At 36.6% G+C, this 25,134-nt stretch overlaps 6 protein-coding genes across 12 annotated transcripts; 1 reads left to right on the top strand and 5 right to left on the bottom strand.

Moving 5' to 3' along the window:
• On the bottom strand, positions 1 to 11,029 carry LOC107266448 (sorting nexin-27). 2 transcript variants are annotated; one of them, XM_025083710.1, is made up of 8 exons: positions 10,449 to 10,577; positions 6,580 to 6,779; positions 6,113 to 6,250; positions 5,601 to 5,825; positions 5,151 to 5,461; positions 4,705 to 4,943; positions 4,332 to 4,613; positions 1 to 4,240 (listed from the first exon to the last, which is right to left on the bottom strand). In XM_025083710.1, the coding sequence occupies exons 2-8, from the start codon at positions 6,693 to 6,695 to the stop codon at positions 4,172 to 4,174; spliced, it is 1,380 nt and encodes a 459-aa protein (XP_024939478.1). In that variant the 5' UTR covers positions 6,696 to 6,779; positions 10,449 to 10,577; the 3' UTR covers positions 1 to 4,171. The 2 variants fall into 2 exon arrangements, with proteins under 2 accessions (XP_024939478.1, XP_015592417.1); XM_015736931.2 differs by lacking the exon at positions 6,580 to 6,779 and having other exon boundaries at positions 10,449 to 11,029.
• A 726-nt stretch (positions 11,030 to 11,755) lies between these two features.
• On the bottom strand, positions 11,756 to 13,591 carry LOC112494162. The gene is made up of 3 exons (XM_025083704.1): positions 12,409 to 13,591; positions 12,255 to 12,312; positions 11,756 to 12,163 (listed from the first exon to the last, which is right to left on the bottom strand). Exons 1-3 carry the CDS (start codon positions 12,502 to 12,504, stop codon positions 11,979 to 11,981), a joined length of 339 nt encoding a protein of 112 aa, XP_024939472.1. The 5' UTR covers positions 12,505 to 13,591; the 3' UTR covers positions 11,756 to 11,978.
• On the bottom strand, positions 13,588 to 14,684 carry LOC107266455 (enkurin). Its single transcript, XM_025083694.1, has 4 exons — positions 14,599 to 14,684; positions 14,092 to 14,509; positions 13,875 to 14,033; positions 13,588 to 13,776 (listed from the first exon to the last, which is right to left on the bottom strand). The coding sequence occupies exons 1-4, from the start codon at positions 14,682 to 14,684 to the stop codon at positions 13,588 to 13,590; spliced, it is 852 nt and encodes a 283-aa protein (XP_024939462.1).
• On the bottom strand, positions 14,683 to 18,280 carry LOC107266451. 5 transcript variants are annotated; one of them, XM_025083699.1, is made up of 4 exons: positions 17,892 to 18,223; positions 16,889 to 17,822; positions 15,630 to 16,796; positions 14,683 to 14,943 (listed from the first exon to the last, which is right to left on the bottom strand). In XM_025083699.1, exons 1-3 carry the CDS (start codon positions 18,015 to 18,017, stop codon positions 15,637 to 15,639), a joined length of 2,220 nt encoding a protein of 739 aa, XP_024939467.1. In that variant the 5' UTR covers positions 18,018 to 18,223; the 3' UTR covers positions 14,683 to 14,943; positions 15,630 to 15,636. The 5 variants fall into 5 exon arrangements, with proteins under 5 accessions (XP_024939467.1, XP_015592421.1, XP_024939469.1 ...); XM_015736935.2 differs by lacking the exon at positions 14,683 to 14,943 and having other exon boundaries at positions 15,511 to 16,796; positions 17,892 to 18,026; positions 18,217 to 18,280; XM_025083701.1 differs by lacking the exon at positions 14,683 to 14,943 and having other exon boundaries at positions 15,511 to 16,796; positions 16,889 to 16,942; positions 17,558 to 17,822.
• Positions 18,281 to 18,332: 52 nt separating this feature from the next.
• On the top strand, positions 18,333 to 23,154 carry LOC107266452 (G-protein-signaling modulator 2). The gene is made up of 8 exons (XM_015736938.2): positions 18,333 to 18,673; positions 18,820 to 19,188; positions 19,269 to 19,411; positions 19,473 to 19,712; positions 19,787 to 20,261; positions 20,329 to 20,540; positions 20,611 to 20,797; positions 21,079 to 23,154. Exons 1-8 carry the CDS (start codon positions 18,629 to 18,631, stop codon positions 21,280 to 21,282), a joined length of 1,875 nt encoding a protein of 624 aa, XP_015592424.1. The 5' UTR covers positions 18,333 to 18,628; the 3' UTR covers positions 21,283 to 23,154.
• Positions 23,141 to 24,815, bottom strand: LOC107266454 (surfeit locus protein 1). Of its 2 annotated transcripts, XM_015736943.2 has the most exons (6): positions 24,542 to 24,815; positions 24,293 to 24,381; positions 24,092 to 24,213; positions 23,810 to 24,010; positions 23,556 to 23,729; positions 23,141 to 23,468 (listed from the first exon to the last, which is right to left on the bottom strand). In XM_015736943.2, exons 1-6 carry the CDS (start codon positions 24,582 to 24,584, stop codon positions 23,255 to 23,257), a joined length of 843 nt encoding a protein of 280 aa, XP_015592429.1. In that variant the 5' UTR covers positions 24,585 to 24,815; the 3' UTR covers positions 23,141 to 23,254. The 2 variants fall into 2 exon arrangements, with proteins under 2 accessions (XP_015592429.1, XP_015592428.1); XM_015736942.2 differs by having other exon boundaries at positions 24,293 to 24,814.
• Positions 24,816 to 25,134: the final 319 nt, after the last annotated feature.

The raw sequence follows: 25,134 nt of genomic DNA, 5'->3' as shown, positions 1-25,134 counted from the left end.
GAAAAGTTAATTTTCATCAATGGAACGTATACCTATGACTAAATTACACGATCACTGACGTTACTTTTATTTGTTCTTACATCGGTCGATATACATTATGTATGATAACTTAATAACGAGCTATAACTTAATAAGCACCACGAAAGACTTTAAAGTGTAAAATACCAGGAGGATCTGAGCGAGTTGCACTTATAACGGGAGATGAGCAAGAGATGGGAGAAATGGACATAGTATCGAGAGAGAGGGAGAGAGATAGATTTTTCTTTTCCTCGCGATCCGCTCAATTTGACGTATTATCAATTTCAAAAATATCACAAAAAGCCAAGATACGAGATTGTGATCGCCACCGTTTTTCCTTCGTAATTAGAATTTATTGAGTCGAGTGCAAAAAGTATATTTGAGGTATAAAAAAAAATTATGCAAAATTTTCAGTAGACTAAAAAAAAAAGATAAATGAAATAAAACTAATCGATCAGATATATCTGATATGTATAATTGGACGTAAGATACTTTTTTTATATTACAATAAATATATATATATATAATTTATTATGACGCCATTGCACAGGATCAAATTCAGATACGTATCCTGAATCTTGAATGGAGTAACGAATAAAAGTTAGATAAAAAATAGATACATTAAAGTTTCATAAAATAAAATTCCGTCTCTCTCGATACTGTTATCGCGACGAGGACAGAGAGAATAACTCGATAACAATAATAATAATATTAATAATAATACGATCGATCCTAATAAAATTCTCCCATTCTCTTGAAACTTTAACCTAAAGACCGCCTTCACGTTTACCCCCAAGAAATACATAATACAAATAATACCTTGGCTAGGACGAGTAACAGAAAAGATAAATTCAAAAAAAAAAACAAACGAAAAAAAAATCAAAATAAATTCCGAGCAAACAGTATATAATTCAATGGCCAATAGAAGTGGCGTAAAAACAAGACGCCTGTCGATGATCCAATCATTTGATCGTTAAAATTCGTTAACGCGCTGAGAAAAGGATGATTTACGATTCTACGTTTAATTTCGCTATACAATCAATTAACGCCTAATTCGTTAATCGTAATGATATGGTCTTACTATAAATACAATTAAATTATCGCCTAACGCAAAATCCCATGGGTCAAATTTGCATTCGATCCATCGATCGCCGGACCGATCACTCTCGGGTATCGATATTTTTGAAAGATAGAACAATAAAAAAAAAAGTGAGAGACAGCTAAAAAAATAAGAGAAAAAGTGGAGGGGGGAGGGATTGGATATTCTTGTCTTTTTTCATTTCAATTTTACAATTGAACGAATGTATGCGAAAAGATAAAAAACCCAAAGGGGGAAGAGGGTAGCACTAGATAATTGAGATAACAGACAAAGATAATAAAGATACAAGATAAATAGCGATAGATTAATACATTACGATCAATCGAAACGTCGATCGACCGATGAAATAATACATATCGTAAACCCCGTCGAAATTTTGACAAATATTCAGATTCGCTCGTTTTTATCCGAGAAAACGATCTTTTCAACTTTTCACTAATTCGCTACCATCGATCACTAGACTAAATCATCGATTCGACAGACTTCGAGTCATTATTTCGCACGCTTCCTTTGCTCCCTCTTCGATCCCTTGTAATTCATGTTAATCGAGGAGCCCAAAAAAAAATAACATCTTACATTATTGTATTTTCACTGATCGAGGCCGATCGAATGTATCCCAACCGTCATAATGACGTATGGTTCTCTTTGAACGACGATGACTCTTACGCAATACCAAACCACGACATCTATATGCTTAGCAATCATTAAACTTACACCTAAATTCAATTATTGGATAATTAATAAAACGAATTTTCCATTCTGACTTGAACTTCATAAAAATTATGCTTAGAGTCATTGATCTTGGGCATAAAGATCATGCTGAAAGTAACAGAGATAAACTAATGATGATGAACAAGCCTCAATGATAATCATCAAACCAACAATGAATCTTAGGACAACATCAGCCCCATTACAAGATTCGTTACAATCAGTGAATTTAAAAAGAAAGTCACTCAAAGCTTCATTGTACAACAATCATCATTAGCACGCATGATAATCATCGTCGGCTTGAAAATCATCATGCAATTAAAATATGCCTAGGAATGATTGCAGTGACACCGTCTAATGCCTACAGGACAGTGCAAGGAATATTATGCATGAAAATCGTTAAATAATATAATGATCATCCTCGGAGTCAGTCTATGTACAATTTCTCTTAATGACTCGGGATCATTCAAGTATCTAAGAAATATATATGTATACCAGACAATCCCTTGATACACAATTGCATGATACACCCGCAATCATTATATACATATATAGATCCCTGTGAAATTTCTATGATATCGTTATGTATATATTTTATATACCTCTCAATTCTATATACAGATCAATCGGCGCCCTGAATAATCATTAAGCGAACGTGCGACGTCAATGACGAATTCTACCGATACGTACGCCTTTAACAGACCGCGTACAATTTATACACTTCTTTTTTTTCTTCACAGAATACATGAAAGACCTTATGTACTAGGAATCATTGTGTATACGTATGTTTTATATGTTTTAAATTCGATATGTTTGCAAGCATATATATATCGTGTCTTGGAACGCGTACGAATACGTATACTTAAATCGAATACTCGAAGGTTCGCTACCGTTAAGACTATTATTACTATTGTTATTATTGTGTATAGTCATTGTTCTTGTTTTTTTTTTTTTCACCTGGTCTATCACCGACTGGTATAACCATCAGAATCATCCTTCGCATCATTCTATCACTATCTTAATTAATCGCTTTTGATCCATCGTTAGTAAAACGCCATCGCAAAAACCCTCTTCAATAAAGTTTCAAAACGTTAACGACAATTATAATATGTGTATGTATATATAATATCGTATATAGGTATTTATATATAGTATATATTTCTGTGAATATTTATATATATATACCTTTCATACTTTATATTCGCTAAATTGCGCCTAAAATCTGTTTACCTCTCTGTGACTGAGAGCAGTGTTTTCCTTTTCTTTTCTAAATTTAATTTTTGTTTCATTCCTTACATCCTCATTTTTATTTTAATCGCGATCGTCATTAGCGGAGCAAACGCCACCATTTTAGCGTTATTAAGAAAGAGATAGAGAGGATATTACTTTGAGACTAATAATTAAAGTTAATGGTGTTCGTTAAAGTCCACCGTTTTTTTTTTCTTCTTATTTATCTTATGTTCTCTTTTTCGAATTTTCAGCACCTCCGCCATCGCCGAAAATCACGTGATTCTTATACCCGTTTTGACATACCGCGACGTTAATTTGCATGTAACGTTATGGGTGAAATACTTGCCAAGACGACGAGACGTACGAAATTTTTAACGTTAATAGAATTTTGAATTTTATTTTTGCTTCATTCTACTCATATTTTGCCTAACAAAATATTCCTTCGAAATTTATGGCACCTCGCGTACGTCCCTGAATCTTACAAGGAAAAATAAAAAATATGTAACAAATGACGCACAATTAATTCTGTCCTCTGATGTATGTTTGTGACAAGGATTTAAGGACTACTTTTCAAAAGACAAAGTGTACAGATTAGGCGGGGATTATTGGTCCAGCGCAGAATTCGATCTCGCCGTAGGCCGAACGAGATTATTAAACCTAAAGTCGAAAGTGCTACCATAGTGTTCATTAATTCCTGCCGGAGGATATTCTTAAGAAGTCAGATAGCAGAGGAGATGTGATGTGAGGCACGATTGTCTTTCAAATATAAGAAATAAGTTTGACGTTCGAAAGACAGTCTCTACTTAAACCTAAACAGATCTATAATAACCTAAAAAAATAATTGTAACCAGGGAAACAGTGCAAGTCTACGATGCGGCAATTTTTCCATCTTAACGTGCCGAAGATTTATCTTAAAGTCTTTTCTCGATTAGTCGGGAATTCCTAAGCGTTAATCCAACGGCAACTCCTCGTTACCGGTAATGTCACCTTCTCAACGGCACACCGGAAAGTCGCTGAGAACTCGACGAGGCCGGAAGATACATATTCGTTATTTACTAGCGACGTACTCGCTGTCTACCTTACCGACGGAAAGTCACATTAGATACATAGACTCCGTCATTCTCCAGGATCGTCCCATTTGGCCTCTTCAGCTATTCGATCGAAGCAATCCGCGAGAAATGTGTACTGTAAATAGATAAACGGAGTTATCGGTAAAATTCTTATCTTTTTAATAGAAAATAAATCAGCCTCCTCGGAAACGATCAAATTCACTCACGTATGGAGTAAAGACTTTGAGCCATCTAGGAGGTCGATTATCCTGACGAGTATACTGAAAACAGAATGCCATCCCCTCCTCGTCGACTTCCCATCTCGCTATTGCGTTCCATTGGAATTCGACGACCTGAGACTCCAGGGTGCCGTCTTCCTTAGCTGCGTGTAACTTGAAGGCAGCCATACCCACGGCAGCCACCACGTGTCCTTCCTTTCTCGAATCACAGGCGCAATGTGGAAATACTATGTCACCGTAACCACTAAGTTCTCTTGCTAATTTCAGGTACTGAAAATAAACGAGGCAATAAAAAGAATTATACGTTTATGCTTGTAATAATTCTCTTTTCGAATCAACTACATTCGACGATCATCGTTACCTCGTGCTTTCTCGATGCGTCCTGAAGAGCTTTCAGCTGGTACAGTCTTTCGCCGGCACTGATGTGACCCCGATTGACCTCGTCCACGGCTTGCCAGAAAATCCACGTCAGTGCCTGTTCACTCAGTGGCATCGTTACGTTAAAGAGCCACCTTCGAATAGCCAAACAGGTTGCACTTGCCGTAGAATAATTTTGAATATAGAGAGTATGAGGATGTTCGTGTGGTTGCAATTTTCTTTCTAAAAAAAAAAACAAAAAGAAAAGATATACATCAACTGGCATTATTTGACGGATAAAGTTTTTATAAAAATATTCACAGTATTTGAAGCAAAGAAAGTGTATTGACACAAAGATCACGAAGCTTCCGCAGCAGAGGGTCTCGAGTGAACGAAAAGGAAAGTTGAAATTACTAATTTTAATTGATATTATGATTCGCGGATACACACCAAAATTATACTCGACGATTTCGAAAAGGTAAAAGTACTTGGCCGTTTCCGGATGGAGGCCCACTCTGCAGCAAACGGCATCGTAGACATCCCGCGCAGAAGCAGCTTTTGCTACTGTCACGGTAATGACCTCCCGATCAGGTAAAAGGACCTTAAGGTCAACCGCAGGACCTTGATCGCCGTCCTCCTCAAACCTGTCAGTAAGAAACTCTTGCATAGCATCGCTCTCTGCGATCACACGGACCGCGCATACTTTTTCCAAATACTGTTCCAGTCCACGTCTTCTTGCGTCTAACTGTTGTTCGCTGAGTCTAAAATAAAAAAAAAGATTTTCCTTTCAAATTTTTTTCCTTTCAAATTTCAACTCAATTTCAACACCGAAATGTTTTTCTCGAACTTCACTCTGATCTATTTTAATCGCCATTATTATTGTGTTGTCAAAATACTTACTGGAATGGCCACTTTCCAGGCAATTTTGGAAAATTGAATCCAATAAATTCCTTTTTAAGCGCCATATGGAGGGCAGCGAATTCTCGATAACGCCTTGAGCACAAATGACGTCCTGCCATGTGAACGTTGAATACCACATAACGTTCGTGCTTCCTTTCTCGGACATGATAATCCGGCACGCTGATTGGTAGCGATCGTTTTTCACTGTAGTCGACTGATGCGTAACTATTGAAATATAGAAACAATATTTTCATTAAATTAGGTAATAATAAATGGATCTATGGATCTTTCAAGCAACTGCGACCATAAAGTTTTTCAAATAATTTCTTGATAACGGAGTAGCTGCTCCGATATCATATCGCTGAAGAATTCCGTTTTATGTTCTTTGGACGTTGTTGTTGTCAACAAATTTGAAGAATGAAAACATTCAGTATTCCTTACGTAAAATCGAATCATTTGAAAACTACTTTTTTTTCTTTTTCAAAAATTTCTGTTATTATTGTATGAATTACCTCAAGTCTTCACAGGGTTCCAATCTCTCAGCTTCTTGGGGCGTTACGGAAATTACTGTTAAGGTCAGCACATCACCTCCAGACTTTATTAAATCTACAACTTGCTTGTGTGTGGCACCTTCGACGTTTACGTTATTCCTAAAAAAAAAAAATATTAAAAAATTCGTCACCTGAAGATATATTAAAAAAATTGTTCCGCAGACTATCATTTACGGTAGTGAAATATTGAAAACTAAATAAATGAAAGATATCAAACTTATAAAAGTGCGTCTAAAAAGAATGACGTCTATGAAAACTGTATTTTTTTAACACGTCATCCATATGTATCTTGGATTTTTTCAGACATCAGGGTAACGTAGATTGCACTGCTGATAACAATGAGTAATGCAATTAACTCGGGTCAGTAATAATTCTGCATAATTGAAATTTTTCAAAAAATAAAAAACTTACTACGTAATCAAACTTACGTATTATTAACGTGAACAAGTTGCAATCCCGTCTGAGCATTTTCATTCTTTCTCAAGCATCGCTTCCTGTTCTCCAACCAATCGCACTGAACGGCAGTGACGTAGCAGGTCAACATCTCGTTAAACAAGGACAAGATCCCCGCGAAATTCAAAAGTATACATATCGGTAATGCACGATAACTTTTTATATAAATTTAAATCTATATATAAGCACAAGTAAAATTACGAAGTTTACAACAACACGATCGACCGATTGACTTAAAAGTTGATATGGATTGTCAATCCGATAAAAATTGATAATACACTCGATCAGCTTGATAATCGGACTTCTATTGGATGACAGATAAAAAAAATCAGAAGCAATATCTAACAATGTCACCAGCAAGAAATCACGTTCCGTACACAAAGACAACTTCCTCGGTTATAAACGAGAAACTGAAAGTCGACAACTTCAAGATAATTGGCCTTGCCAAGCAGGCTTTGAATTCCGATAGTGAAAGGTAGGCTGTGATTGGCGGAGACCGGAGGCGCGGCAGTTGCTAACGAAACGGTCGAAGCAAAAGAAGGGTCGGTGAAAGAAAAAAAAAGGGGATTTTCGTGAATGGCATAAGAATCAGAACCCACTAAAAAATGCCAAGGAATGTATTTTCGTATTTCATTCGGCCACGTTTACCACGAGTTACAAGCTACGTACTTAACGATACCGATGATTCAAAATAAACTTTACAACCGTTTTTGGTTCGACGCTAAGGACGATCCTGAGCGCCACGTATTTTGCCATTTAAAAGAATTTTCTATAATTTTATATTAAAGATAGACGAATCGAAGCTGAGATTTATATGACCTCAAGCCGAATCCTCATACAATTATTTTGCCAGACTTCAGTCACATTCTTACTCTGATACCAAGAGGGATACTTGATTCGTTGTCTGTTTGAATTTTAATTAATTTTCGACTAATAATTACGCGTCATAATTAATACTCTCTTTTAGATATTTAATTCTATGTATGACGATTCGTTCGTGCTCGTAGAGTCTGATAAGAGCGCGAGAACTCTCTGACGTGTTATCATCCGTCTGGAATTTCGGAATGCGTTCGCATAACCTTCGTGAAACGTCACAGCGAAGAGCACGTGTCCCTCAAGTGATATCTGCACAGGACTTGGGTGGAACTTTGATTTACTCCAATTCCACTTCCTGATGCTTAGCTGTGTGTAGTGTCTAGTGGGTACCCGCGGATGACTTCAGTCTCCTCGATGACGTCGAGGAACAAAAGCACTGGAGGATATCGCAGCCCATTGTTGTCAACATTCAATTCTTTTATCATCCTCCCCACCGTCGTCTACCGTGAAACGTAAACTCCAGCCTCCGATTCGTCATCTACAATACTAAATCATTTAAAATTAAAGCAAATCTGGCAAAATGGCAATATACGTGTCGCCCGGTATCGTCGTCTATAAATTTTTTACAATAACGATTCGACAAACCTGCACATGTATACACGAAGTTATATATGTTGTAAATATATTTATTGCACTTTTTATTTTTTTTTCAATGTCAAGCTTCATGGGAACTGAAATTAGCGGATTTGCAAATTGAATATTTATAAGATCGTGTGACGAACTCGGTCAAGGAACAGAGTTTTATATATGTGTATAATAAAATATGCGTGTATATTGAGTATGAATTTTTGAACTTGAGTGAAAGTATGTTGACATAAATTATGACGTAAGTGGAACGAGATAAATAATTGATTTGATTATTAGGAGGCCGGGGGTAATTAATTTGTGAATGGGAAAAACTTTGTCCCCATTTATCATATTTCATTGTTCATCCCCTTGTCAGGGATATGGCAGTGAACAAGGGTTGAAGTTATTTAAAAAACTGTCAATTACTTAGACAATAATTAATTTCTCAGAACGACGACTTTCATCTTTGGCTTATCGTGCATTCTGCAAGGTTATCAAGAACGAATATGTATCAATGAAGATATTCATTGTCGAGAAGATTTTTGGACTGGAGCCAATGACAGTTTTAATTACTTTAATACTGTTTGAAGGTCCACATATTTTTTTACACTGTCCTTGACCGGAAGTGAATCCATCCTAAGACCAAGCAACTGAAACACGTAGTTGGCTATATTAGGGACGGCCATTTGTCTGAAGCCGTATGAACGACAAACCTTTCAGAAACATTTTCATCCTAACGAACGCGAACGCAGCAGCCGGCAGTTAGAGAAATGAGGGAGGAAAAAAGAGAACAGACATAAACGACAGTAACGCAATTAGAAAGTAATACCTCTCGGACTAGAAAGCTGCAGATTTCCATGAATATTAAAAGCCATCATATAGAACGTTAATTTCTTGAATTTATTGGAGTCAATATCCGGTATTGTTTGCTCTAAGTCTATTTGCATATTTTAATCGAGTTATTATTGATCCGTTTGTTCTCTTTGTTTGAATGCACAGAAAGCACGTATTAGTTAGAAGACGTTAGAATAAATTTTTTTTAAATACAACTCAAGATAAGTACGGTGATGAAATTAAAAGCATTTGTCGATAACTGGATGGGATTTCCCAATTAAATGGATTGACATGAAAAGTTATTAATAATTAAAGTTCTTGAATTTGTTTTTTGAAGTTTCAATTGTATCATTTGCAATCATTAACCTTTCGCGTTTAATTGCATTTTGTTTTTCTTATCAAAATGGAGTAACTTTCCACGCTAGTAAATTTCCAAGAAGCAATCTTAAACAGGCCGTAATTGACCGTGTTTGTCAAGTGCCAAGTAAATCAACAAATTGTCAATGATAAGTAGTTAAAATTCGGCGACGCCAGAACGTATCAATTTTGTACTTCCATTAATTTTTCTTCCTTTAATCATGACATCTCTATAAAAGGTAATAGTCTTAAGATTCGTGTTAAGAATGTAACACTCATTGTACTCTTCGAAGCTAATATATACAAAGCGTGTTAATATCGTTAGATCTGTAAATCAAATGTAAAATGTTCTAATCAAGAAATCATTCATTAAGATTTACAAGTAATTCTCAATCTAGCATCCCATGGATTTTCAATTCAAATATTATATAACACATTGAAAATTCTGAGCAAACTATGCTAAGCATTGATTTAAATACATATGTTGTTTGCTTGTGATATATAATCATACAGTTTGTATATTAATATACATATATTTTTTAATTAACAGTAGCATAATGAAATAATTGTTTGAATGTCAAACATTGAAAGTGAAATAACATTTACATTAAATTGAATTTGAGCCATCTGCAAATTATCAATTTATTCGACACTCAAGCGATAAAACATTTAGATAATTAATCTCTGTAGTTTTGTATTTCATCAAATTAATAAATGTCAAATGAAAGTATTACTCAGCTCTGAAATTAATGTGGATATCAGTTTAAACATAAACAACAATACACACAGCAAAACTTGGTATTCAATTTAGAAATAACTTAAAAAGTAACTTTCAGTTCCTGCATTTACCTATTTCAAAACCATCAATACAAAAAACATATTACTCTGACAAGCAATAATAGAAAATAATACACTACAGAAAGTAGATCCAGCACATTCACAAAGTACTGTCAAATAAAAAAAAGCTGTCACATTCACTGACTCAAATATAATAAAAGTAATTAACTCCGTTCAGCTTGCTTCAAAACTTTTCCAGTATCCAACCGATCATACCTTTTGCAACCTAAGACATAAGATCTTTCTAACATAAGAATCCAGTACTGTCAAACGTTAATGTGATCGATAGCAACAACAAAAAACTAAATATCTGCTATCTGACACTATACAAGAATAAAGTGTACTATGGAAATGCAAAGTAGTAGGTACTTACACCTCGAGAATACGATCCCCTTTTCGTACGCCGGCTTTCTCAGCGGCACCTTGAGGTAAAACGGCGCTTACATGTTGAAGTGGTGCATAAAGTTCCCCGTTGATGCTCCTGAGTTGTCCACCTTCACTGACCTGTCCTCGTACGTTGAACCCGAATCCAGTTTCTGTCTTGTAAATGGTGACGCACCTCGGTCCTTGTCCCTGGCAGGAATTTTGTGGATTCGTCGGATGCTGAGGTAACCGGCCATTGTTCAACGTCGTCACCGTCGTGTTCATTCCTTCGTCGTTCCTCGCTGGCGAACGCTGCACCTCCGATTCGCAGTCCGCCATCTTACACTCTGGTACTGAACGCCCATTGATGTTTCGCCGATGATGGTACACGCTGTGGCATTGCGCCTGTGCGACTCAACTGAATCTCACCGACTCCATTGCACGTTCTCTTTCAATCTATCTATTCTTCCTCGCGCTCGAGGTCCACTGACATATCAGGATCATTGACTAGCAAGATCTCAGACAGGAATCAGAAGTCTCCAATACCAGAGATGAGTAGGGAGATGCACAACGCTATAGTTTTAGCAGATACCAAAAACATGGCGCTGAATCGCAACGGCGAGTTCAGAAGTCGAATTTTGTTATCATCGCCTCCGTCGATAATACGGATCCCGTCGTAGCCGAGCTGACCACGATCGCGAAAGTGTCGCTTGGCGAGCAGAGTCTCTCCGCTACATCCTAGTTGTTCCAAAAGCAACACTTACAACGAGACAGCTCATCGAATATAGCCTAAATATTTTTTTCCCTTGCAATCCTAAATTCGAGCGCACAGTGCAAGCTCGGTAAGTTTACTATGACAAAAGCCAGCAACTCATGCCTGCCTGCAGTGAAGCATATGATGCCACAAGTATATTTAATAGATATTTTACCAATGTTGCGTAGCAGAACTATTGTTAAAACCTATCAGGAACTATAGAACTCCTGGAGAACTATTGAAAAAGCCTATTGTTGAATCATTTTTAAGAGGTATTGAAAAAGTGCGGTGCTGGAGCTCTGACACTCGTGCAGCACATCAATTTTTGAAAAATTCACATTTCAACGATATTACGTAGCAGAACTATTGTTAAAACTAACAACAAAAAGAAAAAGTAAAAACTACTTTTCCTATCCTACTTTATTTTCTGTCTCTCCTTCTGCCCCTTATTCTTCCTCTAATAATTCCTCTCATCCCACACTCATCATTTCCCTTCCATCCTCAACCTCCTTTTTCCACGTCCACTCTGTGCCCTCTTCTGCCTTTTTATTAATTTCCAAGTGTTATTTTCCCCATATACATTACGTATTTAATAATAAAAAGATACAATGAAACAAAGCCCTTATGACATTATTGTTCATCAACAATATTAATTACATAAAAATCCATCAATTACTTAATAACTAATATAGTACGATTCGGCGCTTCTGGTCAGAATCCCATTTTTATGCGTAATTAATTGCTTCATTAATATTCCATAATTAATCCAACATTAGAGTAACAACCTCAATCATAATCATGATAATCAGGAGGCACGCAGGAAGCAATAGGAGGGCAGGGACTCTGAATGCATTGAACAGGTTGAAGAACACATTGATGTCCTGCAGTACATGGAGGATCTAAAAGGGCGCAAGGACCACCCTTAACTCCAGCACCCAATTGCGTCAGATCACTTAGGCAGGATTCACTGACTATAATGAAAAACAAAGTTAAATCGTGATTAGTACGATATAAGGAACAAAATAAATATAAAGCAACTTAAGATCGGATACGATTCTTTACAGCTGACGCATTTCTCTTCATGACAGCAACCGGTACAGCACTCAGCACTCCTCACGCACTATTATCAAAAACAAAATGAATAAGAATAATTCTATTCGCAAGTAGAAGGGATATCAAAGAATATCTCTTTATATTATTTTAAATAGTTCTTTACCGCATTCGTATTTTTCACACAGCTTGTTTTAGGCGCTGACTCGGCACATAAGATCATTGCCGTTACACAAAGAACAAATATTAGGCTCTTCATCATGAAAATATTACCAACATATATTCCCCCGAACTCCGTTTACTATATCTACCACGTACGTAATGCTGTCAGTATCTGAAACTACAGGATGATCCTCAGGTACCCGAGTACGCTATATAATAACTCAAAAGTACGTTTCACTTTCCCGTTAATAAGTTACCGCTAGGAACAAAGCCCACGGGGACTACACGGCTCTGAAATAACTAACGTGCGAAACTCTGAACAAATTTTTAGCCGACGGAGAGGATTGTTCTTGTTTGCCGTAACAGTGCGCAGTTCTCTCCGGCTATCCAGTTCTCTCCAAGTTTTATAATACACTGGAGAACGTACATAGGCACACCAGAAACGACCATGAGTCTTGTGGATACAAACATATATGTATACATGCGTATATATATCTCAGAATAACAACACTATTCTCCCATTCTCCACGCACAGTGAATATACGTATATAGTCGGGCCGCGGCATCAGTTCCACTATAAAGGGCCATCTTCTTACGAATAACAATGTAAAGAAGTCACCTGAAAGTGGCGCTGATGTTGTGACCCGACTATAGTTATCTAGTACAGTAATAGTATGCTTACGGAGATACATTTTGTGTGAGCGCTGCTTTATTATTATTTGTGTACGTAAAAAGGAGGAGTAACACAATTTAGACTGTGTATAGATATTTACCTATTTATATATGTATATAGGTATACAGTGTTATTCAGTAAAAACGCATCACCTGAAGTTAGTGCGTCCATTTGAGTCTTATGTTAACACCATGTTCAGGTGGTGCGTTTGGGCTGAATCACCTGGTATATATATACATACATATATATTGGTGATGTACGTATAGATTCATTCCCCACCTGCAGTCCAAAAACTGTAGAATGATCTCATTCTGAGTTACTCAATGATTCCAGTTAGGAACACGTAGGCTGCTTTAATTCTCCTTTATTAAAATCAGCCGGTTGGCAGGTTCTCACTATTCGTATGGTAGTTACGACGGGGTTTAAATATTTTATTCTTGATCTTGTTTCGTGTATAAACTTCTTTGCCGTTTTATATTTGAAATTGATCTACGGTTGCTAATATGGGATTCAGGATTCCTCTTCGGTATCACTATACACATATATGTAAGGATGACGCTCTATTATATCTATGTCTTTCTCCAATTGACGAAGATCATTTTCCAACTTCGTCTTCCTCTTAACCTTCGGTAGTGTATCCGTCAGGAATGGTAAGCACTGAAATTCTTTCGTCATTTCTTCCCAGCGTTTCTTCATACCCTGTTAATGTATAATATAACTTTTACAATAGATACGGTCTTTTGAAGAATCAACTTGTATCTTTAGTTGAGATCATAATATATAGATGAAATATTTACATAAAGTAAATTGGCACGTTCTGGTGCTGTAACGTAGCGACACTTTGGGTGCATCACGTCCAATGATACCGATGACCCTTGCCCATCCTTGTCACTCTTGACAGTCTTAGACTTTTGCTTAAATTTCTCCAATACGTACTTCGGTGGTTTACCATAGTCCTACAATTAATTCGATTTGATTATTATCAATCGATGATTTTTAGTGTACGTTTCTTACCTTTCTATAGAGGTAAGAGGGTAGGAGACCGCTGGGTACCAAATCGTGAGCATCGCCGAAACGGGTATCTACGTATCGCATTCTTGGTTGCTTTGCTTTAGACTTCTTAACGTTGATTATGTTCTGCTTAGGGAAATTTATACGGCCTGTTTTCAAAGGATCCTGAGGAAGAGCCGGTAAATCGTCTTCAGATTTGCTCTGTTTTTTTATTCGTTCCCAGGATGGCAATTTGTGCTGATAATCCGGACGATGATAGTGCACGTGCTTCACGTCATCTCTACGGGGTTCAACCCGAGTTCGCTTTTTTAAATATTCTGAAGGGGGATTCAAGGTGACACTTGGTACTCCCAAGGTGCGATGGGCACTTTTACTTCTTGCTCTTTCCTTTGTAACCTTCCTGTGATATTTGGACTCGTACCTGGAGATTAGCAGAATGGTTTTGAATGATGTAGGAAAAGGTATTAATAATTGTGTTAATTCATTCATTTTTAATTGTTTCTTTTTTACCTTGGACTAGCTGGAGGCGTCACCTCAGGTTTTGGAATTAAACTTTTAATATTTTCGTTACAGTGAATTACTTCAGAGAAAGACATGACCGGCACTACTTTTCAACACGATAATTTTGACCGCGATATAATTCGGGTAAAGAGATAAAGTGGTACTTAAAGAAAATTATTCATTAAGTTAGCACTTATAGTAACGCACAGAGAAGTCGTAGGTATGCGTCGTGTAGAGAGTTCCGTCTGACAAACAAATGCAGTTATGAGTAATTCTGCTTCTTGTTTTATAGCATTTCTAGGCAACGTTCACGCTGAAAGTTTGTTCGATAATAAACTTCCTCACATGTTGCAACTGAAAGTTCAAATATTAATTAGTAATTGTATGTAAAATCATTCAATAATTTTATATTTACACAAATTATGTTCCCCTGTAAATGTATGTTACATCTATAACATTTACATTTAGTAGGAGACATTTTTCAATATCATCTGTCGACCGTAGATAAAGGCAATCAATAGATGGGTCCTAAAACCAACTTTCGTACTTCAGAGTTTCATTCTGTCTCTGTTTTCTCGATATACGTTCGACAGAAACAGACTGATAACCTATAAGTTTGTTAGACAATTCCCCCCTCCCTTCCAGGAAGTACATGTAATCGCATCTTTACAGTAATCTGTGAAACTTTCTCGTTGCCGTTATTTATTTTCTTATAAAAAGATTGATTCTATACAACTTGCATAGAAGTAAAATTCATATAAATATAATATAGCTGTACTAAAGATATGAGTATAACCCCTGAATGTGGAAATTTGTCAAAAACAATATGCCTACGAATAGGCAACCACTGATATAGTTGAACTCAAGTGAAGAAATATTGCCTATCGGCAGGGGTACAATGTTGTAAGAACATGCGTATAATCTGTACATACAATCATGAATTTAATCATTGTTTCATTGTTATACTTTTCCTCGATAGGAATGTACAATTTAAAAAAGGTTGAGAACATTTTATAAGTTACAAACAAAAATAGACTTACAAGAGAATTAAAATTCTTGCCAAGTCTCCGTAATGTTACACGCGTCATCCTCCTCGTTATTAACAACAACGGCAAACGTACGAGGCCTACGTAAGTGTCCTTTACTAACATTTTCGGACCCTTGAGTCTTTCCAGGAGGCTGTATAGTCCTCCTTCGTTCTGATAAGTTCAAGAAAGGTATTCCGTTCGTATCACTGACAGAGAGGACGCGTCCATCGTAAAGAGCTGGCACTTGACAATATGGACAGAGCGGTTCCTCGTACTCCTCATCAAGCCAAGGATGTAGGAGTAATCCGCAAAAGGGACAGGAGCGATATTGTACCGACGAGATTTGTAGCAGACTGCGTGCACAACGAGGAATCTGATGTCCTGAAGGACAGCGGGTTACATTCCAAGATAGATCGCTTATCACTTCCCCACAGAGAGTACAAAGTTCATTCTCTGGTGTGCTCATATGAGCAGTATCCTTAAGAGTTTCTTTAACTAACTGTGTCAAGTTTGTATCTTCGTCATCTTCTTCGCCGGCCAGATATACCTCCAAGTAGGACCTCAAAAGACGTATGCAAATTTTATTATCCTTGGATAACGAGGTCTTCTTTTTTAGCCGTTCCAAAATGTCTATTGCGCAGTGGATGAACACTAATGGTTGAGCTTCTGATATCTCTACCACTATTTGTGATCTCTTGAGAAGGTCCTTCTTCTTGCAGATGTCCAACATTGTTGAGATCCACATGGCAATACGGAGTTCATACAAAGGTAGAGATTCTAGATTCGTTGGCACTTTTGGAAAAACTTTTGAAAAATTCTCTGATTTTGCTGCCGTCAAACGAATTGTCTCTAAGCAATCCCAGTGATTTTTTAATGTTCTGCTTGGGTTTTCATATAATAATGACACTGGATCAAATTCCTTTGCTTCCAAAGTGAATAGAGAAACTTTGCTTGGCTCGCGTATGACCAAATGATCATACATGGAATTGGGACTAGTCACGTTTACAAATAATATTTTGTTAGGTGAACATGATAGTCCTAAATATTGTTGTAGCTGTGCTTGGGATGTACTGTGATTTATGCGTTTAGTTGTTATCTTGGTATTTTGTATGTATAACGATATCAGTGCACCATCTTGCGTAGTTATGTAAGCCTGATCCTTGCCAGTGACTGTTAGTCCTACAAAAAGGAAATATTGTTTAATTTTCTATGATTGAAGAAATAGGTCATTAAAGGCATTTATTTCACACAAAAAAAACTCTAACACGTACCTGATATTGAAAAGGTTCCTAATTGTATATGTTGCATATCGAGTAATATTCCATCTGAGTTGAGTTTTAAGAATATAAGAATGGAACCTTTGGTTATAAGTATATTAGACACATATTGGTCTTGATGTAATAATTCTATGCAGTTCACAGAAATGCGATCTGCACAATTATAGTATTTTTGACATGATTGCATCTTTAGTGTTCCCTCAGTTTCGTTGAGAAGAACACCATGTATCAAGCCATTGATGTAGCCGATGATTAAGAGATGTTTATTATTTTTAAGAGTATTAAATGTCATCAAATTTATCTTGGAATCAACATTTGTCTGCATTGTATAGACAAGGGTAGGAGTTGCATCCAGTGCTTGATGGGATACCTTAAAAACTTTCCACACTGCTAAATCAGAACTTCGATAAGCAGTGCTGAAGTAGGCATAGCAAGAGTTGTTCGACGTAAATAATTTACTCCAAGTAATGCAGGTAGCTTGTAAACGCCGGAGATTTTTTGTCAAGACTGAATGTGAAATTTTGATGTCTGACGAATTCGTAAAATAAGAAGGAAACGTTTCTTGAATTTGAGTATACCATAATGAAGACACGTCAATGAGTTGATACCAACTAGTAGAAATATTGAAAAGTACTACAGCAGCTCCTACTGAGGTAACAATACCTAAAAGACATTTACTTGGGTGCATTAAACCACTTGGAGACCATTCTGTAGTTGTAATAAATGGAGTAGAATCAGAGATGGAAGGAATGCATGGAGTTAATGCTTCATCCATCAATAGCGAATAAACTTCTTCCTTCTTCATTTTCCACAGAGCACCCTCCACCACTGAGACAAATTCCATTGCTGGCATATTTTCTGGAGGGTAAACAAAGGTCCGATAGAATTTGGCTACTGGCCATGGCTGAGTTGGTGTTGGAATTAATTCCTAGATATAAAATTAACAAGATGCTTGATTAATAACTAGCTCTGTTAACTCAGACATTCACAGACTTACAAAAACATGAACTCCCTTTTTAGTAATAACAGATATATGATTATCCTGAGTCCAGCGAACTGCAAAACTCTTTGTCACTAGCGGTGCAATAGAAACACTGAACAATTCTTTGATAGGTTCAGTCATTTTTATTTCCTGTTGTAAAATATCCAATTTTATAGTTTACTACTAAAAAGATATATTGCTTCATAACCACACTAAATTGCATTCTAATACAAGTATTCTCTATGTTGTCTTTATTTCTATTCCTATTGCTTTTCTAATTATGTTGGAAGTGTAACAAGTACACCAGAACGTGGAACAAAGTTTAGGAACACAAGCTTACATGTGTGAATACGAAGCTAGAGTGCTGGGCAGTGTGTAGAGTCCAGTAGAGCCGTGCATTGCTGTGAGAGAGACATCCATATCAATGCTCAGAGTCCTCTATTCACAGCAATGCGAAGCAGGGAATAAATTGAACGCGCTGGGCGTGTGGTAGAACGACGCGCCTTCCTCCAATATAAAAGTATCGTTATAAATAAACTTAGTGGAACTACGGGCGATAATGTCAGAGAAAGTTGAATATTGTAAAAATGGTGTGCATTGAGAAGCATTAGGAATCTCACTTTATTGAAGGACCGGCTACCAGCCCCAGTATAAGAGTCCATTATCGCACGTCAAACCGAACGTTAATCATCATTAAACGTTGTATTTTTATCTCAAAAAAGTGACCCAATTATTTACAACTTAGAGGAAATATGTCTCTGAGTGCCAGTGCTGAAAATTTATCTGGCGATGGCCAAGTAAGTGATTCACTTAATTATCTTTATTCTCACTATGACTCATACTTCATCGTGCCTACTCCCACATTTTACACTAAGTTTTTAAGTTATGATTGCTTTAAATCCAATAAAATATTTATCATGCATATATTTGATTTACTGTTTAGAATGGTGCCAGTGATAGCAATATGTGCTTGGAATTGGCATTGGAAGGAGAACGTCTTTGTAAATCTGGAGATTGCAGAGCGGGTGTTGCATTCTTTCAAGCAGCTATTCAAGCTGGAACCGATGACTTGAGAACTCTCAGTGCCATTTACAGCCAATTAGGAAATGCTTATTTCTATTTAGGAGATTATGTAAAGGCTATGCAGTATCATAAGCATGATCTTACACTTGCTCGAACTATGGGAGACAAATTAGGAGAGGCTAAGTCCAGTGGAAACTTAGGAAACACACTCAAAGTCATGGGAAAATTTGATGAAGCCATGATATGCTGTAAACGCCACTTAGAAATTTCTAGAGAACTGGGAGACAAGGTATTCTTTAAATCGATTGTTGAATATTGATAGTATTGTAGTAATAAGTTTTAAAAATAATCCTATATGATCTATTTCAGTTGAGTGAGGGAAGAGCGCTTTATAACCTAGGCAATGTGTATCACGCAAAAGGAAAGCAAGTGGGTAGAGTTGGTCAACAAGATCCTGGAGAATTTTCTGAAGATGTTAGACAATGTCTCCAGCAAGCAGTGCACTATTATGAGTAAGTTATCTTATTATTTTACAATCCAAATATATCTCTACATACTCCACCACCTATTTAGGGAAAATTTAGAGCTCATGCGTGAACTCGGTGATACAGCCGCTCAAGGAAGAGCTTGTGGAAACTTGGGAAACACATTCTACTTGCTAGGAGACTTTCAACGGGCGATTCACTATCATAATGAGCGACTAAAAATTGCTCGCGAGTTTGGTGACAAAGCAGCTGAAAGAAGAGCTAATAGTAATCTTGGCAATTCTCACATATTTTTGGGTGAATTTGAAAAGGCTGCACAACACTACAAGTATAAAGATTTTAAGATTTCATGTGTCAGTTGCTTCTTCTCGATGTTTGGAACTAAGACAAATTTTCTTACAGGCGAACACTGATCCTAGCACAAGAGCTAGGAGATAGAGCCGTGGAGGCACAAGCCTGTTACTCCCTAGGGAATACGTATACTCTTTTACGGGATTATCCAGCTGCTGTGGAATATCATCTTCGACACCTGGTGATTGCTCAGCAGCTAATGGACCGCGTCGGAGAAGGTCGCGCCTGTTGGTCTTTAGGAAACGCGTATTCTGCAATGGGCAATCATGAGAAGGCATTGCACTTTGCTAATCTACATCTGAATATTTCCAAGGAACTTGGTGATCCTATGGGACAAGCAACAGCACAGATGAATGTCGCAGGTCTGCAAGAAATCTTAGGAATGGAAAAAAGTGAACTGGATGCGGACAAAGGTAACGGAACAACACGTTTACTATCCACGAATACAGCATCCAGTATGGCAGCCTCATCTCCAGGAAGGTACAGACTCCGTCGACAGAGCATGGACAACTTGGATCTTATTAAGGTACAACACCCTTGTAGAAATTCTTAATGAGTCTTTCATATATAATCTTTCGTTGGGTATGTTGCAGTTGACGCCTGATGGAAAGCAGAAAGATTCCGGCGAGCCACCACCAGCTAGAGCAGGAATAGCACCTCAGCCATCCCAAGAAGAAGAAGAGGAGAATTTCTTTGAGCTTCTTTCGCGTTTCCAATCTGGTAGAATGGATGATCAGCGGTGTGCATTACATGCTAATCGGAAACCTCGCCCAAGGCCCAGGATACCATCGCCAGAGAAGGAAAAGTAAGATTTACCAACATAGTAACACTCACTAATGCAAATGTTCTACCTTATTTTTTTTCTTCATATTTAGAGATGGCGAAGACCTTTTGGAACTTATCGCAGGAATGCAGAGCAAGAGAATGGATGAGCAACGAGTAACGCTACCTTACTTACCTGGACTGAATACTAATAGGAATAATCAAGCGATCAACAGAACGGCAGTGCAGCCGCAACAGGATACTGACGATTCTTTCATAGAGATGCTCGTACGCTGCCAGGTAAGGAAGATGAGGAACTCCGATGAGACACTAGTGAAGAAGGCCAGTCTTCCAGACTTTTGTGTCTGGTGAGCACGGTCTGGCACTGGTGGTCTCAGTGAGCACGGGATATATGCTGGAACTAGCATAGAAATTTTGGAGAGGATTGAAATGCCTTATATTTACTGTGTTAAGACATGGTGCACATAGAAGTTGGCCCTCTTCACCAATATGTCCTCAGACTCAGGAATAAAAGTCAATAAATAGAAATTAACCAAGATATTTATTTATATGTCTTGTAGGGATCTCGATTGGAGGATCAGCGAAGTCCTCTTCCAACTGCTTCGACGCTACACGATGCGGAAGAGGAACAGAACCAAAGATCTAATGGAAATACTCAATCAGGTGCGACAGTACCAGAAGAAGATCTTTTTGCCTTGATCCAAAGGCTCCAGGCTGGCCGTATGGAGGATCAGCGTGCCTCAGGTCCGGCTAAGACTCACTAGATTGGTAAGAGTTCATCTTGCAATAACACGACTCCGAGAACATTATAGTTGTTCGCTTCATATCAAATTTTATTAAAAAAAAAATCTAGGAATATTATCTCCGATTCTGGATTTTAAAAACTCGACTATGTATAGATATTATATATAAAACGGGCCACCTTATCGCACAGTAACACCTTTAGTAAAGATATTTCAGTTCAGAATCTTAAGCAGATTAATTCCACAAATGTCTTATCGACACTGCCAAGATTACATTGAGAATATCTTGAACATAAATGTGGCCCAGCTCTAAATGAACGTTTCTATAACCATTTAATATTCATGGGTTTTTTTTTCTTAAGTAATCTCAGAACTGATCTTCCTTCCAAGGATTTATGAATTGTGCCAAAAAGAGAAGGGAAATGCGAGTAAAAAAACTAAAATAATATCTTATTATAATAATCGATGAATCTTCAAATGCGAGGCTGTTGTACAAAAATATCATGTAAAAACGCCAGGGAAACTAATTTGAACGGCCAGTCATTCTATACTTGAATGATAAAGAATAAAAGTATATTAAAGAAATCACTAAAATCCTTGCTGAAAGATCATAAGAAAGTCCTTAGATTATTAAATGTGATATGTTAAGTAAATGCGTGCTCTCTTGTTGACAAGTATACAATAAGCTTAAACCGTTATAAATTATGTTGTACCATGGAGTCATTCAATAAGGGTCACTCACCATAAGCTGTACCCAAAATAGGGCCCTTATAAGCAGGATATATCCAGATATAACAGAAATGAATTAAAAAGGCCATAATGATAGTATTTAGTATCGCATTAATCAGTAAATATAATCATTCAAATTCGACAATGCCGAGATCTTCTATATTTAATGAAATAAATGGAAAATGACGAAAGCTAGGCTTAATATCCACAGAGTATAAAATTTATCAAGCGTTATAATATAGTTTATCAAACGCCATTCATCGCGTCTACACAATATGTACTCCCTGATATATTTAACCGTGAGATTTGTTCTACATGTATTTCGTCGTGTAATATCCAATCGACGTAATGTGAACATTATAATAATACATTATCGAAATGCATGAGAATCTCATTGGGTTTGAGAGAGTCTAATAATTATAAATAAATAATTAAGTAACAGCTGGACGCCGTTATGCCGAAGGGATGCTAGATAATCAAATAAAAGATAATGACAAATACAGGGACTTTAGTTAGTATTTCATCTAAGAGTTATCCAACTCATTGAATATAAAGGGCGCTATTATATTATAGATGCAAAATATTCAATTGTTAGATTCTATATAAAGGTCCAATGTCCCTGGTATATGCATTACAACACAAGTAACATGTACGTAAGAATGCACAAGTGACGAAGAACCCCACTGTGAATTTTAAGGAATATCCTTTCTTTCTTTAAAATGTTTACATCTTTTTATTATTGTAAAGAGCTGGAACGTTCCACTCCACTCTAGAATATGTATTACCCTTGTGATAAGAAATATTGGAACGTATCTGTGGGTGTTTCATAGTGACTATTCTTACCGAATACTTTGTCGAAAAAAAAGATGTGACTGTGCATACTCCTAGCTTCGTCGTAGAACCTATATATTTTTTATTAGCATTACCTTGTCGCAGTCGAAATCTGTTTTTTAGACTTACGGCGCATTATCCTATGTACTTGTAGTTAGCATTATTTGAATGACGATTGTTCTCTTCATGATTTTAACCGATTTTCTCGTGAGGATTTTACGAGCGGAATAAGCAAAACACATTCCAGTATCCATTTCGAATGTTCTACGTAACGATATTGGCGAGACAGTGAAAGAGTAATGAAAAATCAATAAAGATATACTTTTTTGAAAATCCTACTGATTATTATCACGTATCTCGATGTGTGTGTTTACATCATTTAAATATAAGAAAACGAAATGGTGAAAATACTGTAGACTTATGTACCATAAGACTAAAGTAGCGGTAGTTTCTGGATAAATTGTCTATACCACATCCATGAAGTGATAGCTGACAAGGAGTACCAGGTAATCATATAACTTAAGTGCTCATTTCTTAATGTTATTCGAGTCTGTCCACCTCTTGGTCCACCAGGTACACTTTCATCATATATTTGTTCCAGATAGATTGGAGCAGCACCAGTTAATTCAGACATGGCATCCAAATCTCTAAAATTTATTACCTTTTTATAAATGGACAGTTCGTTACTCTATTTACTACTTATCTATTAACGTGTTAGACTATAAATTATTTACCGATAGTACCATATTCCATCATTTGGTTTATTTTCTGGGATAAATTGGGGCCTGGTTTCACTGAGCCTCACGATACCTGTAATCTCTACTGGACCAGATATTTGTCCTTCTGGTCTTGTTACTGGATTTTTCTTTTTGCGGGATACCCATCCACGATTTACAAGTATTGTTAAACTGATATAAGAATTATAATATAACTTTAATTCTTGATAAGAAATATGATAAAGAATATAGAAACTTTATAAAATACCTACTCTCGATCTTGTAACTTGAAAGGAGTAATAACATAGTATCCAGTATAAGCTTGTCCTTGAGTAATTAGAGCGTTTTTACCTTCAGATGCGCCTGCACCATCCACAATGAGACTCTTAGGTCCTATAGTAAATTCCTTATCATGTAAAAATTCACCTCTTACTCTAACTGGATAATATTCCATTGATTCAAGCTCATAGTAACTGCAATATAATGAATAAATATAATAAACCAAATACATTTATGAAATTGTTCCACAGATAAAATAATATAACACTTATTACTCCTCTGGAAATTCTACGGGAGTAGAAGTGGTCCTTGACTTAAGATTCTCTATTAATTCCAGTTTCCATTTACGTCTGTAAACTTGCCATGTTCCAAGGCCTAAAGTGACCAATGGAAAACCCTGTGAAATCATTGTAAATGTTTTTAATAGACTCAACAATTATTAATAATATGAAAAGAATAATTTTTAGGATACTTGCCAACAAGAAAAAACCAAATGGTCCAATAGGTTCTTCCTCATCCTTCTTATCGGATGTTACTCCTATTCTGAATGGGTCACTGGCTGTAACTTTAGAACGTTTAACGGTATTAAAACCTCCATTTGAGTGAATAATTCCATTTGCAAGGAACAATTTCTTAACTTTACTGAATCTTGTCAATTCCCTTGATATTCTGACGCCAACTAAATTCATCTCTGAATATACAATTCTGAAGTAACCTGCTTTTACCTGCCTTGAAACTTTGTGCAGTCCAGTTCGGCGTTCCGGCCATTCACATGTAGGATCCCAGCATGGCTCTCATTTTGTGGTTCTCATCAATTCTCGTATTCAATCTTCCTCTTTTTCTCTAAACAACATCTACCCTATCTGCTGCCACCAAACGTTTCCACTCTATTTCTTAAGTTTCCTATTCTTTCCTATGTCTATATCATTCAAAACTAAGTTGTTAAAAAAAATCGTTTGGAAAAAGAAAAGTCCAAAGTGGTAGCGCATATAACATACCACACGTATATTATATTTGTAGTGATATATTTAAAATGTATCTCTAATGGCATTGTTATTACTAATCTTTCGCTAGCTATATATATACATCTGTATTTTGTATACTGTATCATTATTGCGTTTGTCGAATAAATTATCTTTAAACACTTATACACATTGATATTCTTTTGCTCTCTGTCAATATCCCAAGCATGAAGACGAGAGTAAAAAGATTTAAAATTTTTGAGATTTTCTTTGTTAAAAAATTTTAAAAACGTGCGGTGCTGAAGCTCCACACCCGTGTACCACCTCAATTTTTGAAAAATTCATATTTAAACGAT

The sequence above is a fragment of the Cephus cinctus genome, unplaced genomic scaffold, assembly GCF_000341935.2.
Source record: "Cephus cinctus unplaced genomic scaffold, Ccin1 Ccin1_scaffold0315, whole genome shotgun sequence".
Lineage (NCBI taxonomy): Eukaryota > Metazoa > Arthropoda > Insecta > Hymenoptera > Cephidae > Cephus > Cephus cinctus.
The sequence above is the reverse complement of the archived record's forward strand: the minus strand, read 5'-3'. Positions and strand labels throughout refer to the sequence as shown.